This window comes from Eleutherodactylus coqui, chromosome 12 (genome assembly GCF_035609145.1).
Source record: "Eleutherodactylus coqui strain aEleCoq1 chromosome 12, aEleCoq1.hap1, whole genome shotgun sequence".
In the NCBI taxonomy this organism is placed as follows: Eukaryota; Metazoa; Chordata; class Amphibia; order Anura; family Eleutherodactylidae; genus Eleutherodactylus; species Eleutherodactylus coqui.
In genome coordinates this window covers 76,878,355-76,895,518 of record NC_089848.1, presented here as the reverse complement: position 1 = coordinate 76,895,518, position 17,164 = coordinate 76,878,355, and the positions used below count along the sequence as shown (strand labels likewise).

Here is a 17,164-nt window from a genome sequence, read left to right as displayed (position 1 = left end):
CGGGATGAAGGAAATATCTGCCGCATGCGGCAGATGTGTTCTTCATCCCCGCAGGGACACGGCAGCGGCGGACAGGTAAGTATTTTTTTATTTATTTATTTTTTACACTAAAATTCTTGTTTTTCAGGGAAGGGTTTATATGTCAAGCTCTTCTCTGAAAATCACTTCAGGGGTACCGGCAGACCATTGCCTTCAATGGAGCTGCCGGCAGCAATGCGGCTACATTGAAGGCAATGCACGGACCTTCATACACGCGTTGTTTTGCGTGTACAGGGGTGCGCACCTATGTACGCACACGCTCGTGTGAAGCCACCCTTATAGTGCTCAGTCAGCACTCATTGTGTAACAGTGATTGTGAAATAGTTGTGCAATCAGTTTTGTTCTTTTTATTAAGCAGGTTAATGGCGAGCCGACTGGATTAATTGTATAGGCAAATTTTAAAAAAGTAAAGTACAACAAGCAATTGGATTACATTATTCCCCATAACTGGAAAACCTTACGTCACAGAAAAAAACGGCTATCATATTTGAATTGAGCGCGCTAAAGTTACTATGAGCCGCACATCTGCTTATCGGTTACAAAAATTGTGTTGCAGGGTGTAATCTAACAATTATTGTTCGCTTGCTGCATGCATTTACACCTAACAATTATCATGCAATCCACTCTTACCTTCGCTGATACATTGTAACAACCCTTCTCTTCTCGTCATTTCTATCACAGCCAGGATGTAGCTTTCTTTGATGCTCAGAAGACGGGACTCTTGGTAAATCGTCTTACCTCCGATGTCCAGGAATTCAAGTCCGCTTTCAAGCAGGTGATATCCCAGGTGAGCCAGTATGGACCTGTATGTCCCAGTGAATAGTCATGAAGGGGGATGGAGTACAATGTTACACAGAACAGATTTGTATGCCAATCATGGTCAGTGAAAAGCTGGCCAGAAATCTTAATGACTACTGTTACCTGCTGGTTGTTACCTGTTGTGTCATGACATCTAGGGGCTCAGGAACATCACCCAGACATTCGGCTGTTTCGTATCCCTTTATTACATCTCCCCAAAACTGACTGGCCTCCTGGTCGTGGTGATGCCCATTCTGGTGGGCGCTGGGGCCATCATTGGCTCTTTTCTGCGCAGATTGTCTCGTCGGGCCCAGGAGCAGGTGAGTCTCTTTATGGATATAATACCAGGTTGTAGGAATGAGATTGGTTGAATTTACAATGTGTTTTAATTTTTTTAAATTTTTTTGCTGCAGATTGCCAAAGCGACAGGTGTGGCTGATGAAGCCATCGGAAATGTGCGCACGGTGAGAGCTTTCGCCATGGAAGACCGCGAGGTGGAGTGAGTGTTGGAGAGTGCAGTATTATGCTAAATATTAGCTGTGGACCCAGCTCTGTGATAACACCTGGTAGCCATATTGGTTGTCACCCAGCTTTTCCAGATACAGATATAATATTAATCGTGTAATATGATGTCTGTTTCCTCCATGCAGGCTGTACTCAGCGGAGGTGGACAAGTCTGCACACGTGAATGAAGTTCTGGGTATCGGAATTGCCGTATTTCAGGGTCTGTCCAACATCGCTCTAAATTGTGAGTTACGCTCAGATGCAAAATATAGACGGTACGTAAAGCTTTTTCAGTAGGGTCATCAGTGCTTTATGGATAGTGTAATGTATACTCTGTGTAGGGTCGCCACTACTTCATAGAATGGTAGAGTTGGAAGGGACGTCCAGTGTCATCTGGTCCAACCCCCTGCTCAGTGCAGGATTCACTAAATCATCCAAGGCAGTTCTCCTTCAATGGAAGTCTTCAGACAAAGGCTGGACAGACAGCTGTTTGGGATGATTTAGTGATCCTGCACTGAGCAGGCAGTTGGAGCAGATGACCCTGGAGGTCCCTTCCAACTCTACCATTCTATGTCCTGTAAGCATGCCACGTGGGCTTTTAATGTAGAAGCTCCGGTGGGTTTACAGGACGTCACTGGTGATGTTCAGTTGCATGGCTCCCATTGGCTGCAGCAGTCAGATTGGTAAAAAAAACACGTGATCGCTGTAGACAATCTAAAAAAAGTGGGGTCAGTAGATCAAGAGATCAACAGCACTAAGTAGCAGAACAGAAATCACTGCGAAAGTAAAACCAACTGTGCGCGCCTACCCAGAATCTGAACTTCAGGAATCTTCTATAGTGTAACTGAATAGAAAGGTAAGGCAGCACAAGGGACGGTTTTCATGGTAAAAGCCAAATCTTTATTGTAGTCCAAGCATAAAAACGCGACGTTTCGACCAGCAGTCTATGGTCTTTGTCAAGCATATGCGGATCCCGCAGTGCAAATACTTCCATGTGCATTGGGCCTATGACTGATGTTCACTACGGTCCTCAGTGCTGTATAAGTTCAGTCTGTAGGGTCTGTAGTTCTGTGCGTACTATGCACTGATCCCCTCTTATGTCTGTACAGGTATTGTCCTGGGAACCATATTTGCTGGCGGTTCTCTAATGGCAGGAAACGAGCTCTCGGCCGGTGACCTCATGTCCTTTTTGGTGGCCTCTCAGACTGTACAGAGGTTTGTCCCCCCGGTGATTGTTATAATCTTCTGCTTCCGTGTCATTTTGAGGAAGACGAGCGGTGACTGTGGTACTTTCTGACTTTTTTAATTTTAATTTTCTCTAGGTCTATGGCAAATACATCAGTGCTGTTTGGACAGGTGAGTTCAATGGAAACAGATCAGTAAGATCTGGTTGTGTAGGGATCACTGATTGCTGTATTAGCCGCTGTGAGCGGCAGGCGGTAGCATACTGCTGTTAGCCAGATTGTGTGGGTACTGCTATTGCTGGTGCTAAGTGGCACAGGTGAGAGGTGCCTTTAATTTCTTTCATTAGATAGAGGCTGTGCATTACAGCTGTAATCTGAAATAATGAGAGAAATTAAAGGAACCTCTGATCTGTGCCACTTAACCCTTAGAGTGCCACAAACAATACTGATTACAACATTCAAAGAGAAACTCATTGCATCACAGTTTCCTGATGCTTCTTATACATTGTATATGCAGAAAGCAGCCAGGGCCAATTGACAACTCCTTCTCTGTGACGTACATAAACATCAGGGACGTTGTTTGGGTATGAAACGGGCTTGGGAGCTGAGAGCACTGCCTATATACTCTTACAATCTCCCAAACTCACCATCACGCGCCTTCAATTGTGAAGGAAGGGACCTATAATTTGTATTTCCACAGCTCTTTTAATAATTTATTACCCCTCAGCAAGCTGGGTACTCATTTTACCAACTTCGGAAGGATGAAAGGCTGAGTCAACCTTGTCAACCTGAACCATGTGGCGATTGAATCGGCAACCTTCAAGTTGTGAGTGAGAACTTAGGACTGCATTCTGCTGCCTTAACACTCTGCACCACACAAGCCCCCTGTGCCAGAGCTTAATACCTGAGAAATACAATGTTCTGTAATAGTGAAGTATTAGGGCTTCTACCCACTAATGTTTTGTTTTTTTAACGCTGCGATATCGCTGTTTTTTTTTTAATGGGACTTTCTAATGCTAAAATCGCATTGAACAAAAATCGCAAACCACAAACTTGCATTTTTTGTGCGATGCAATTTTAACATTAGAAAGTCCCATTGAAAAAAAACTGCGATATCGCAGCGTTAAAAAGAAAGCTGGTGGATAGGAGCCCTTACAGTATATTGTAGAAGCTATCAAACAATCCAAAGTTCAAGTCCTATGAGGCTGGTTTCACACACGTGAGAATCTTGGGCGAATGTTGTGCGTTGCGAGACGCACAAAACTTGCGTGAATATGCACTCCATTCTTTTGAATCAAGTCATATACATGAGTGGTGATTTCCCTCATAGGGAGTTTTCCTTCGTGGCATGTACTATTTTTTTTTTTTTGTGTTCTTCGGAACGCATCGCCCATTGATTTCAATGCGACTTAAAATACCTCACATGCCATGCGATACACATGCGAGGTTTCAATGGGAAACACTTCTGATCCTCTATCACACATGAAACATATGCAAGAGAATCGGAATTTTACAGAATTGATGCGAGGCGTGTTTGCATGAAAATTGCCTCGCATCCGCAGGTAAAACGCACATTGCCAAGCGTGATATCAGGCCAAGAGTCTCGGCCCGATATCGTGCTCATCCATGTGCAGTTTGCCAAAGGGGACTAAAAAATGTAAGATTAGGTCAAATACAATTTTTTTTTTTTAAATAAAAAATATTGAAAACTACAAAAACCCTTTCCCCATTTTTCCCCAGAAAACAAATAGAACATAATAGGTATCACTGCGTCTGAAAAGGCCCGAAATAAGTATTGCATTATTTATCTTACATGCTGAACACTGTGAAAAAGAAATACATAATGCCAGAATTGCATTCTTTTTTTTTTGGTCACCCCGTTTCTGAATAAAAATTGAGTAAAAGAATGATCAAAAAGTCATATGTACCCAAAAAATGGCAGCAATAAAAACTACAGCTCGTCCCACAAAAAAACATACCCTCACACAGTGCTGTATACGAAAAACTAAAGTTATAGGGCTCTGAATAAGATAACAAACTGCGGTTTGTTTGTTTTTTTAAATGTAGTAGAACCTATAAATCTATAAACACGATATGAACAGAATGAAGTGAACATGTAATTTCTATCACATTAACAACACCACATTTTCTTTTTTTCTATTTGTCACACTTATATATTTGTAAAACTTTTCTAACACATTATATGGTACATGAAATTGTGCCATTATAAAAATTCAATTCGTCCCGCAACTCACAAGCCCTCATATGGATGTTAATGAAGAAATAAAAAAGTTGTAGGTGTTTGAATGTGGGGATGAAAAAACAAAAACCTGAATAATAGCTGGTAGGTAAAAGCTTAGGCTGAATGCCCACGGATAGATGATCAATGCAGAATTCGTGGTCAGACACCTTCCACAAATTACGCAGCAATGTCTGTCTGTAGACATGCTGTGTTAGACGATTCTCCCCTGCCCACAAGCAGAAATCAACTGCGATTTTTCTGCTCGCGGAGGAAAACAGCAGCATGTTCTATTCAGGGCGGAAAATCGCACGGACGGTTTCCATTACAGTCAATGGAAACCGTCCGTCCCGCAATACTTCCACAGTGAGCACTGCGGAAGTACTGCGAGATTTCTCGTCATAGGCTGCACGGTGCATGCGCGGCCCTTCCCAGGCGAGACACTCGCGGCGGATCTAGAGAGGTGAGTACAGGGTCTCTGGGGGGTTCCGGGTCTGATTCCGCTGCGATACTAAACATTCAGAATCCGACCCAGCTGTGGGCATGAGGCCTTAAACATTAGGCCCCAAGACTTAAAGGAGATGTCCCGCGCCGAAACGGGTTTTTTTTTTTTTTAACCCCCCCCCCGTTCGGCGCGAGACAACCCCGATGCAGGGGTTAAAAAAACCACCCGCACAGCGCTTACCTGAATCCCGGCGGTCCGGCGTCTTCATACTTACCTGCTGAAGATGGCCGCCGGGATCTTCTACCTTCGTGGACCGCAGCTCTTCTGTGCGGTCCACTGCCGATTCCAGCCTCCTGATTGGCTGGAATCGGCACGTGACGGGGCGGAGCTACACGGAGCCGCTCTCTGGCACGAGCGGCTCCATAGAAGACTGCTGAAGACCCGGACTGCGCAAGCGCGGCTAATTTGGCCATCGGAGGCCAAAAATTAGTCGGCTCCATGGAGACGAGGACGCTAGCAACGGAGCAGGTAAGTATAAAACTTTTTATAACTTCTGTATGGCTCATAATTAATGCACAATGTACATTACAAAGTGCATTAATATGGCCATACAGAAGTGTATAGACCCACTTGCTGCCTCGGGACATCTCCTTTAATATAACATACACATATTTGGTCATGCCTGTAACAACCTGTACAATAAATTCATAACAGTGTTTGATTGATGTGTGTCCTAAGCAAAAATTTTAATAAAGATAGCATTTTTGTCAAAATAAATGGCACCTACATAAATTATAACTCATCCAGCAAAAAACAAATCCACACAGGGCTGGGTAGAGCAAAAAAATAGAGAAGTTACGACCACAAGAACAAAGAGAAAAATAATATATAAAAAAAAAAAATTGTTCTTGCCTTTTAAGGGGTTAAAGGGGTTTCCCAGGAGATTTCTCTTGATGACCTTGCTGTCATCAAGAGAATTTGCTGTCAGCACCAAAATGCAGTGTATGGAGCAGGAAACCGATAGCTCTGACCACTGTGTAGTGACCGGTGGTGGTAGTTGCAAGTGCAAAAGCCTGACCCTCACCCAAGCCAAAAATCTATCAGCTCTAGCATTGCTCATTTTTGGGGGTATCCGTGGAGAGGATTCTGACGTTTCTGACTTGACTAAAGGTTGAACTGTTTATCATTTTAAGTAAAACTAGTTACTTCTCCTGTGTCCTTCTTTCTGTCATCTGTATACCTGTCTCTTAGGTGGTCCGGGGTCTTAGTGCAGGGGGTCGCGTCTTTGAGTTCATGCGTTTACAGCCAGAGATCCCATTGAGAGGAGGGAAGAAACTTCCTCAGCTGACGGGAGAAATATACTTCAGAGATGTCTCCTTCAGGTAAGATCATTCGCTGTGTGCAACGAGGGTGATTGATCAATAGCATTGTAAGCTGCAAATAGTGCCCATGGCATAACTAGCTAGGTAGTGTAGACACATTGGGGGCTATTTACATAGACTGGCGTTTGACACACAAGTCAAGGCAGTACTTGTCTACAACCGACAAATTCATTAAGAAACGGAAGCCTCTTAATACATTTGTCTCATCTGGCGGCGCTTCCATGTGCGGCAGATGAAAGCATACTCCATTTAAGAGCTGGAGTTTTTGTTATAATCCATGCCAGTTTTTGGCATAGATTATAGTAAATATGACAGGCCGTTCGTGGCTATGCCCCTTAAAGCTGGGCTCTGTCCACTTTTTGAAGAAGTGGTAGGCCATGGCGTAATTGACAGAAAAGTCGTAATTTTGGCACTCAGACAAGCATTTTGGTGCAATTAAAATAATAAATGGTGTCCACTGCTCTAAGGCCACCTAATGGCTGGTGTCGGTATACATCAAACAATGGTGCATGCCTTTGGTGCATTTTATGATTCCTCTTAGCCATGCCCTTTCCCATAATTATGGCTAGGCTTAAAATATAGAAAGCACATTATAAACTTGGCATGCACCATGTACTCCGTATTCTGGCGCAGTTTGGTATACGGTTCTAGAGCATTTTATCTAAGGTCTTGTACCAAAATTACAAATTAACCCCAATCCATAGGATAGAGGATAACTTGTTGAATGGTGGGGGTCTCACTGCTGAGACCAGTGCCAATCTTGAGAACAGAGATTCTGTGCCCTTTCCCCATCACTGTTAGGTTGCTGCACACCCTGCAGTGAGGAGGAGACTGAAGGTAGCACTGGTCCCGCTAGTGCGCTGAAGTTTCCTTTCCTTTCGGTGAGACTGTCAAAATAGTTGCATGGCAAGTGCTCAAATATTTCCATCAGCCCTATTGAAATGAATGGAGCGCCGTCCACACATGCTTAACCAACCATTGTGGGTGAAAAAGCCGGGAATCCCGCAGTGATAGGTAGAGCGGGACACGGGAGTCCCGTTCTCAAGATCAGCACGTTATTCCCCTATCCTGTATAGGGAATAACTTGTAACCTTGGTAATAAATCTTTTGTTTTCACTGTTGCAGCTCAGCTCCACGGAAGTGAATGGAGCTGAGCTGCAATACCAGACAAAAGTTGTTGACATGCATAGCACTGTTTCTTAAAGCAACCATGATCATATAATCCTGAACCACCTAATATTACCTTTACTGGCCAGGACAGGTAGGGGACTGACAATACAATGTAATGATGCATACATTTTTGCTCCTCCAGTTATCCCACTCGGCCGGGTCAAGAAGTTTTGAAAAGTTTTGAGCTGTATGTGCCCCCTGGTAAGACCGTGGCCATCGTGGGAAAATCTGGGGGAGGTGAGAAAATGTGATAATAAGTGATGAGTGAATCATGTGGAGGACTGCAAGCTTAAAAATATGATCATGAATAAATGAAGGAGATGACTTTCCTTGTGGCGCAGAGTTTTAAGGCAGCTGAAATGCAACCTAAGCTCTCGCTCACAGTCTGAAGGTTACGGGTACAATCCCCGCTTGGTTCAGGTAGTCGGCTCAAGCCTTCCATCCTTTCAAGGTCGGTAAAATGGGTACCCAGCTTGCTGTGGGGTAAAAAGATGACTGGGGAAGGCAATGGCTAATTACCCCGAAAAAAACAGTCTGACTCATAGAATGGTAGAGTTGGAAGGGACCTCCAGGGTCATCGGGTCCAACCCCCTGCTCAGTGCAGGATTTTACTACATCATCCCAGACAGATATTTGTCCAGCCTTTGTTTGTACACTTCCATTGAAGGAGAATTCACCACCTCCCATGGTAACCTGTTCCACTCATTCATCATACTCTAATCTGTGTCTCCTCCCTTTCAATTTCATCCCATTTGCTTCTAGTCTTTCCTTGTACAAATGAGAATAGGGATGATCCCTCTGCACTGTGACAGCCCTTCAGATATTTGTAGACCGCTATTAAGTTTCCTCCCAGCCTTCTTTTTTGCAAGCTAAACATTCCCAGATCCTTTAACCGTTCCTCATAGGACATGATTTGCAGACCGCTCACCATCTTGGTAACTCTTCTCTGAACTTGCTCCAGTTTATCGATGTCTTTTTTTAAAATTGGGGTACCCAGAACTGGACACAGTATTCCAGATGAGGTCTGACTAAGGAAGAGTAGAGGGGAATAATGACCTCATGTGATCTAGACTCTATGCTTCTTAATGCATCCCAGAATTGTGTTTGCCTTTTTTTGCTGCATCACATTGTTGACTCATGTTCAGTCTATGATTTGTTAGTATACCCACGTCTTTTTCACATGTGCTGCTTAGCCCAATTTCTTCCATTCTGTATGTGCTTTTTTCATTTTTCTTACCCAGATGTAGGACTTTGCATTTCTCCTTGTTAAATACCATTCTGTCAGTCACCGCCCACTGTGCAAGCTTTTCTAGATCTTTTTAAATACTCTCTCTTCCCTAGTGTTAGCTATCCCTCCTAACTTTGTGTCGTCAGCAAATGTAATCAGTTTCCCATCAATTCTGCCAAGAAAACGTCACGATGCGACATCACCATAGGAGTCAGTCATGACTCTGTGCTTGCACCAGGGAACTTACCTTCCTTTAGTAGGTCACATAATTTTCATTACCTCATAGACAACTGTACAATACTGACCCTATTTTCTTTGGGTGGGGGGGTTCAGGAAAGTCTACAGTGGCTGCACTTGTAGAGCGGTTTTATGATCCCATCCAGGGTGCGGTGGAATTAGATGGTGTCGACATCCGTTCGCTTGATCCTTCGTGGTTGAGAGGAGAGGTCATCGGATTCATCAACCAGGTAAGTGACAGAATCCAAGCTGTGTACAATACACTATAAAGTAATAGAAATACAGGGGAGCTCGCCGCTCTGCAAGAAGGTGGCAGGGAGCTCACTCAGAAGGATGTTGTAATACGATAAATCATATTTTGCAGTTAATTACCTATTTTATCTTATTGCTCAGGAACCTGTTCTTTTTGGAACAAGTATCATGGAAAATATTCGCTTTGGACGTCCGGACGCCACCGACGCCGAGGTCCATGAAGCTGCAAAACTGGCTAATGCAGATGACTTTATCCAGGGCTTCCCCAATGGATATAATACGCTGCTAGGTGAGTCTGGTACTGGTCTGAAAACACAATGCCCAGCTGGGAGATTAGTAGCATAAATACTCTATAAAGCAGACTGCCTGTGCTGGAGTTTATGTCCGTTTTGTTTTTTAAACTACCTGGAAGCTGGGAAACTGTGGGGTCCTTCGTATTGGTGAGCAGTCCTAAAATATTTGGATCAAGTCTTGCAACTAATAGAATTGCTTCCAATAATTTTAACATGCAATTCCATTGTATACTATGAAAAGTTTCCTAAAACCTCCTGGCAGCAAAAGCATTACAAACTTTGGACATACACAAATAAGCTTTAAGAGAATAATATGATACCCCCATACTCATGCATTTTCTGAAAGTAGACACTGGAGCATTTTCAAACTTCCCCCCCAGCACTTAAGAATCATGGCCATCATCATGCAATTTCGCATCAAAGCCTATCACTTCGTACAAAAAAATATGCATATAGATTCACGTTTGTCGGTAATGTTGTGACCCAAGCAAAGCCCAAGACGCCCAACACCTCCTAAACATAAAAGGTCAAGATGTGCCGAGTTCATAGATGTTACTTAAAAGGGTTGTGAGACAATTTTTTTCTTTTTATCTACAGTTGCAAATGCGTTAAAGTAGTAAAAGCAGTAGTACTTCCCTGTCCTCTCCCCTCACGATCCAGTGCGGCAGCCCCACAGAATAGGGGTTAACTCTTTATCATCAATAGGAGTCCGACCCCCCCCCCCCCCACACACACACACTTATACCAAAAACTGGGGTCCAATCGGTCCCCAAATGATTAGAATGAAGGGCGCGCAGGTGCGCCGCTGCTCCATTCACTTCAATGACCACCTGAGATTGTTGAAGTGCTTGAACTCTGTAATCTCTGATGCTGTCATTGAAGCAAGTGCAGCGGTGGCGGCTCACCTGCGCAACCTCCACTCCATTCACTCTGGACTTCCTAGACTTCTGTTATTGAGATTGGTGGGGATCCTGGCCGTCAGACTCCCACCAATCATAGGATAGGGGATAACTTTATAACCTGGCACAACCTCTTTTTTATCCATGTTCCTATGAATGTTATTTCATGCCATATAACGTGTTGACAGGTGAGCGTGGAGTCACCCTCTCTGGAGGTCAGAAGCAGCGAGTTGCCATCGCCCGTGCTCTTCTCAAGGACCCCCGGATTTTAATCCTGGATGAAGCTACAAGTGCTTTAGATTCGGAGTCTGAGAGGATGGTGCAGTTGGCCCTGGATCGGGCTTCATCCGGTCGCACTGTGTTAGTCATTGCTCATCGGCTCAGCACCATTGCAGATGCCGATATCATTGTGGTCTTGTCCAAGGGCCGTATCGCTGAGGTGAGTTTGTGTTCCATACACAATATAGAAGGAGGGTTTCAATTGCATCACTCCAATCACATACAAAGCTGCATTTCCATTTGTGGCGCCCACGAGAAATCGATTGACTTTGCACTGTCAGATATACTCATGACAGCTGAGTTGAGATCCTACGGTGCACTTCATTGAGATTTAGGCTTCCATACACTGGCAGAGCTACAAACTACATGGATGTACTATACATACTTCACAGGAGCTTCATATTGATGTCAGATCCTGATTATACAGGGTGTTCCGTTCAACCCCCCCCCCCCCCCCCACGTTTTAATCAATTGATGTGCTAAAATTATGACGAAAGATGGATTGTAATTAAAGAAAGAGACTGAATCATGTCTAATAGCAAAACATTCTTAGAAACATCAGTCACAAGAAAGACAGTCACTTTCTTAGAAGCATCTTGTTCTCAGACAAAGTAACCTTTCATCTGTCAGGATATGTCAGTTGCCATAGTGGATGTGGAGTACTGAAAATCCCCATGTCTACAGAGAATGTGTCTAAGATGGCCCAACATAAAATGTTTGGTGTTTATGGAAGAACAGGATTATCGGTGAACGTACAGTAACTGTCCCCGTATACCTGGGTGTGTTGGAACGGCTCCTGTATGCCCAAGGAACTGATCTGCAACCTAACCTCTTCCAGCAGTATGGGTCCCCCATATTAAAGTATGGATGTTTGGGGTTCCCTCAGTAATACATTTCCATATTGCTGGATTGGACACAGCGGACTAATATGGTGGTCACCCTGTTCGCCAGACCTTACTCTTCTGATTGTCTTTCTCTGGGTTACATGAAGGGCCGTGTATTCACGAATACAGTCAATGATCTCTCAGATTTGCAAGTCTGCATCCGTGATACAATTGCTACTCTAATAGTGGATATGTTGGAGAGAACATGGCAAGAAATTGAGTACAGATTGGATATTGCTTGTGTGTTATGGTATCCTACCCGATGATACGCCAGCCCGGGTTGCCCTGGATCTTACCCGCAACCCCTGTCCCTTCCTACTTGCCTCCACTCCTGGCTAACCCCAGGCGGGAAACTGGGCGACGGTCCCTACTCTATCTAGGGACCGAGGAAGGAATGCTGGCGTACCTAGTGGAATGGGTAGAATACCGACAGGAAAGGCAGATGATGATACCAACAGGAAACACTGATAATACTGAGGCAGATGGAAAAACCTGGCAGATAGAAACAGGAAAGCAGACAAGCTGACAGAGGCTGGAGACCTACAGATGCAGACTAGCTAACTCTCTGAAGGAAATCAATAACTGGCAGTGAATGCACCTCACTGCCAGCCTTATAAACAGAAGCCTCTGCCCAGGGGCGGAGAGAGGGAGGCGCTACCTCCCAGCAGGATCCAGTATACAGGAGCTAATACACCGCGCCAACCAGCCATCCGCGCTCCCGACAGCCAGACAACAAGCCGGGACCCAGACTGCCCGACCGCCTCCGCATGGTAACATTGTGCTGCCAACGGGGCGCATGTAAAGGTTTATTAGTGTGTGCAAAATACACCTTTTCGGTAATTTCTTATCCCTAAAAATCATACTTGCTGCTCTGCAAACTGATAAAATGTGAGAAGTTTGAACAGAACACCCTATATATGGGTACACAGGAGAAGTGATCCCCAACCATGTCCCATTTAAAATCAATGAGAGCTGTGCCTACAGTTATACGCTCCAGCCACTACATGGTGGCCAGAGCTATCGGCTTTTGCTCTTCTCCTTGTGTTTTGGCGCTGACAGCACGCACCTGAGCAGCTGATTGGTTTAGGTCTCAAGCGGCGGACCCCAGCCGAACAACTATTGATGACCTATCCGGAGGATAGAGCAGCAGTAAAAATAGCTCAAACTCCTATAATGACGCGGCCCTTTTTTTCCCATTTTCGCTTTTCCTCCCCTATTTTAAAAAATCGTAACTCCTTTATTTATCCATAGACATAGCTGTATGAGGGCTTGTTTTTTGTGGGACGAGTTGTATTTTTCAATGGTAGTAGTTAATGTACCATATAATGTACTGAAAAACTTAAAAAAATTCTAAGTGGAGAGAAATGGAAAAAAAGGAAATTCCACCATCATTTGTTGCGTCTTGTTTCTACAACGCACAAACTGCAGCAAAAATGAGATAACTTTATTCTATGGGTCAGTATGATTACTACGATACCAAACTTATATAGTTGTTTTTTTTCTTTTTTTTTTGTTTTTGCTGTACTATTTTTTTTTTCAAAGATATTTAATTTTTTAAAATTATTCTCTGCCACCATCTTCTGACGGCCATAATTTAATTTTCCCGTCGACATAGTTGTGCGAGGGGCTCAGTTTTTGCGAGACCTCCTATAGTTTGTGTGGGTACTGCTTTGGATTTCATACCACTTTTTGATTGCTTTTTATTGCATTTTTTTCTTGAAGATGGGGTGGTCAAAAAAGCACATTTCTGGAGTTCCTTTTTTTTTTTTTTTTCTGACTATGTTCAACGTGCGGGGTAAATAATGCATTACTTTGATACATTGGACTTTTATGGACACAGCAATACCAAGTATGTATTTTTCTTTTATTTACATTCTTTTATTATAATTAAAGCAGACGTGTGTTCTTTTTTAACTTTTTATTACTTTTTTTTTAACAATTAGTAAAACTTTATTAATCTTATTTTTATTTTTTTTCTTAGTCCTTAGAGGACACAACAACTTGCAATGCCTTGATCGCTTCTGCAGCATGATGTAATGCCATAGCAATATATCATACTGTAATTGGGCAGGCATTCTATCAAGCCATCCTAGCGGGCATGGCTTGATAGGCATTCTTCTATGACAGCCCTGGGGCCTTTCAGAAGGTCCCCGGCTGCCATGACACAGGCACAGCTCCCTGCGATCTCCTCGCAGGGGGCTATACAGGACCCCTGAAAATCGTCCGGGGGCTTTAAATCTGGCTGTCAGAATTGACAGCAGTATTTAAAGGATTAACAACAGCTCCGATGAGCTGCATGGCTTATCGGAGCTGTTGCCTATAGGTGTCAGCTGTAAGAAAAAGCCGGCGCCCTTGTTGTATGGAAACTGTAAAAGCAAGTTCAGCAGCAGAGCTGTTCTGTATTGCTGGCAGGGACTGCAGTAATGAAGCTATTTCTTGTCTTTTTCTCTCAGAGAGGAACTCATCGGGAGCTGCTGAAGAAGGGCGGCCTGTATGCAGAGCTCATACGTAGACAAAGCCAAGAGGCCCAGTGACACAACTGATAAAATACCTCAGATATTCCATCTCATCATACAGCTGGAGGAAACTAAATCTACATTACGAAACTGGATTAGAAAACCATCACAGCGGTAAAGGCGAGACCCCAGTCTGTTGCAGATCCTCATTTCCGTATACAGGAGAGTAGATGCTCCTTTCTGATGTAAAATCTGCATTATTATATACAGGAGAGGGGCTTCCTATTGATGTCACAAAAACATAGAAAATGGGCGGCAAAAAAGACCACGTGGTCCATCTAGTCTTCCCTTATGTTATTTCTCTTTTAGGACAGATTTATGCTCATCCCAGGCTTGAATTAATTTATTATTGATTTTCCAACCACATCTGATGGAAGTTTGTTCCAGGTATCTACTACTCTTTCAATAAAATAATATTGCTACTGATCTCTTTCTATAGTTGATCTCACATTGTGCCCCTTGTTCTTGTGTTTAGCCTTCTAATGAATCACTCCCAACTCCCTGAGCCTTATTTATACCTCTAAATGGGTTATCTGGACCTCAGGATAGGTCATCAATAGTTAATTGCCAGGGACCCACTGTGTGAAAGGCTTTACTGAAATCCAGATAGGTGATCTTCACCGCATCACCTTCATCTACCACTTTTGTGACAGTCAAAGAAATCAATGAGATCAGTATGAGGTGGATCTGCCCTTAGTAAAGCCGTGCTGTGTTGGGTCCAACAGGGTATTAGTTTGAACATTCTCTACATTAGGAATAGCTGGCGTGTGACATCTTGTGATCAGTAACACAGTACCACGTGATGGCCGCATCACGATCTGCTCTCAAATAATGTGCTGACCTTTCCTCTGCACAGCAAAAAGCATCATTTGGCAGGTGTCACCCAGCAATTAGAGCTATAAGGCTGGGTTCCCACTGGGCGGAATTGCCACAAATTACCTGCTGAATTTCTACACGGTAATTCTGCCTGCATTTTTAATCCTTGGATTAAGAAGCAAAGTGGCTGAGATTTGCAAAAATCTCATCCACACACTGCGGAGAAGCCGTTTCGGAAAAACTGTGCTGAAACTGACAGGCCGCGCATGTTAATTTTATCGCCACCTCAATTTTATCGAAGTCTCATCAGACTGCAGGTGGCGAAGCCGCTTCAAAACCCGTGCCATGTCACAGATAGCTCTGCTGCATGCAGGTCATACACACACGCAGCTCTGCTGCATGCACGACACACACGCAGCTCTGCTACATGCACGTCACACATGCATTCTTCAACTCATACACAGCTGTGCTACATGCATTCTTTAATACATACAACAGGGATCACAACCGACACAGCAGTCCTGCACACACTGATCACCCCTTTGTTATGTGACCCCGGACTCCTCCCACTATGGTGACTGATGACATGCTCCTTTATCTGTCACACACCTGGCTCTGCTGCTGCGCCCCACACATGCACAGCTTTGCTGCTGCGTCCCACAAACACAGGGCTCTGCTGCTGCGTCTCGCGCACGGCTCTGCTGCTGCGTCTGTATGTCACGCGCACGGCTCTGCTGCTGCGTCTGTATGTCACGCGCGTGGCTCTGCTGCTGCGTCTGTCTGTCACACGCTAAGTGCAAAACTAAGTGACTTCAATGTTATTTAACTTCTTGGGGTCATACAATCATGAAATTTGGCACAACTATTCTTTAGGTCTTAGGGCTCATGCGCATGAGCGACGCAAGATACGCCCGCAGATTTGCTCGGAGAAATATGCAAATACTCGAGAAGAGCGATGCTCGCTCGAGTATATGCCTTTACCGAGCGTGCTCGCTCATCTCTACTGCTAACCTTTTACTAAGAGTAGATATAACAGCATATATTTATAGATATATTTGGCTAAGCTGATATAAGAAACACATGACAAGAGAATAAATGATATATAGCATACAAATATCATTACTATAACTGTCCCTCCTTTTTTGTTTCTTAGAGCTGCTAGAAGAACAGCTAGTCAAGTACTTACAAATGCCCTAGTGGCAAGTGCCGGTATCACTACACGACTTCCCCGGATCCTCCAACTGATGCACCCCTAATGCTTACAAGAAAAAGTGTCATAGGAAGGCACTGCAGGAATAGAGAGTTGATCGAAAGTAGATTCAGCTTCAGAGTCAATAAATAGGCAAAGCATCATAATACACAACAGGGACAGCTTTGGCAATAGTCTTGGAAATAAATCCTCGAAGGCACGGAATAATGCAGCAGCCAATAATAGCAATAGCAGTGAGAATAGTCTCTAAGGTTATAGCTAGTGATGAACGAGCATACTGGCTAAGGGCAATTGCTCAAGCGAGCATTGCCGTTAGCGAGTACCTGCCCGCTCGAGACAAAAGGTCCGGCGGCGGGCGGAGGAGAGCGGGGAGGAACCTGTCACCCGCATCGGCACCTGAACCTTCTCTGCCGAGCGGGGAGATACTCGCTAAGGACAATGCTCGATCGAGCAATTGTCCTTAGCGAGTATGCTAGCTAATCTCTAGTTATAGCAAAAGATAAAATCCAGTGGCTCCATCTGCCAAAAGTATCATTCTACCAGTCACCAAAGGGGTCGGAGATGCCAGAATTTGCTACAAGCTCTTCAGAAAGCCTGGTTAGTCCTTGCAAGGCCATAGTGATGGAACCATCTGGAGCAATGTTGTTAGGAATAAATGTACAATAAGAATCACCAATCAGTTTACAGCCCCCCCCCCCCCCCTCCTATTTCTGCTAGCAACATGTCCGGGGCCAGTCTATTTTGGAAAGCCATTGTGGAGGTGGGCCTCAGTTGCTTAGCAAGATCCTT

General features: G+C 44.2%; 1 protein-coding gene across 1 annotated transcript in view; it reads left to right on the top strand.

Moving 5' to 3' along the window:
• The window catches only part of ABCB8 (ATP binding cassette subfamily B member 8), a 28,080-nt gene extending 13,305 nt beyond the window's left edge, over nt 1-14,775 (top strand). Inside the window, exons 5-16 of the mRNA XM_066585073.1 lie at nt 721-826; nt 996-1,157; nt 1,251-1,336; nt 1,488-1,585; nt 2,451-2,556; nt 2,664-2,697; nt 6,461-6,591; nt 7,904-7,998; nt 9,323-9,456; nt 9,620-9,767; nt 10,859-11,109; nt 14,287-14,775. Coding sequence (XP_066441170.1) covers nt 721-826; nt 996-1,157; nt 1,251-1,336; nt 1,488-1,585; nt 2,451-2,556; nt 2,664-2,697; nt 6,461-6,591; nt 7,904-7,998; nt 9,323-9,456; nt 9,620-9,767; nt 10,859-11,109; nt 14,287-14,367 — 1,432 coding nt within the window. The 3' untranslated portion in view covers nt 14,368-14,775. The remainder of the gene's footprint in view (nt 1-720; nt 827-995; nt 1,158-1,250; nt 1,337-1,487; nt 1,586-2,450; nt 2,557-2,663; nt 2,698-6,460; nt 6,592-7,903; nt 7,999-9,322; nt 9,457-9,619; nt 9,768-10,858; nt 11,110-14,286) is intronic.
• The last annotated feature ends 2,389 nt before the right edge of the window (nt 14,776-17,164 follow it).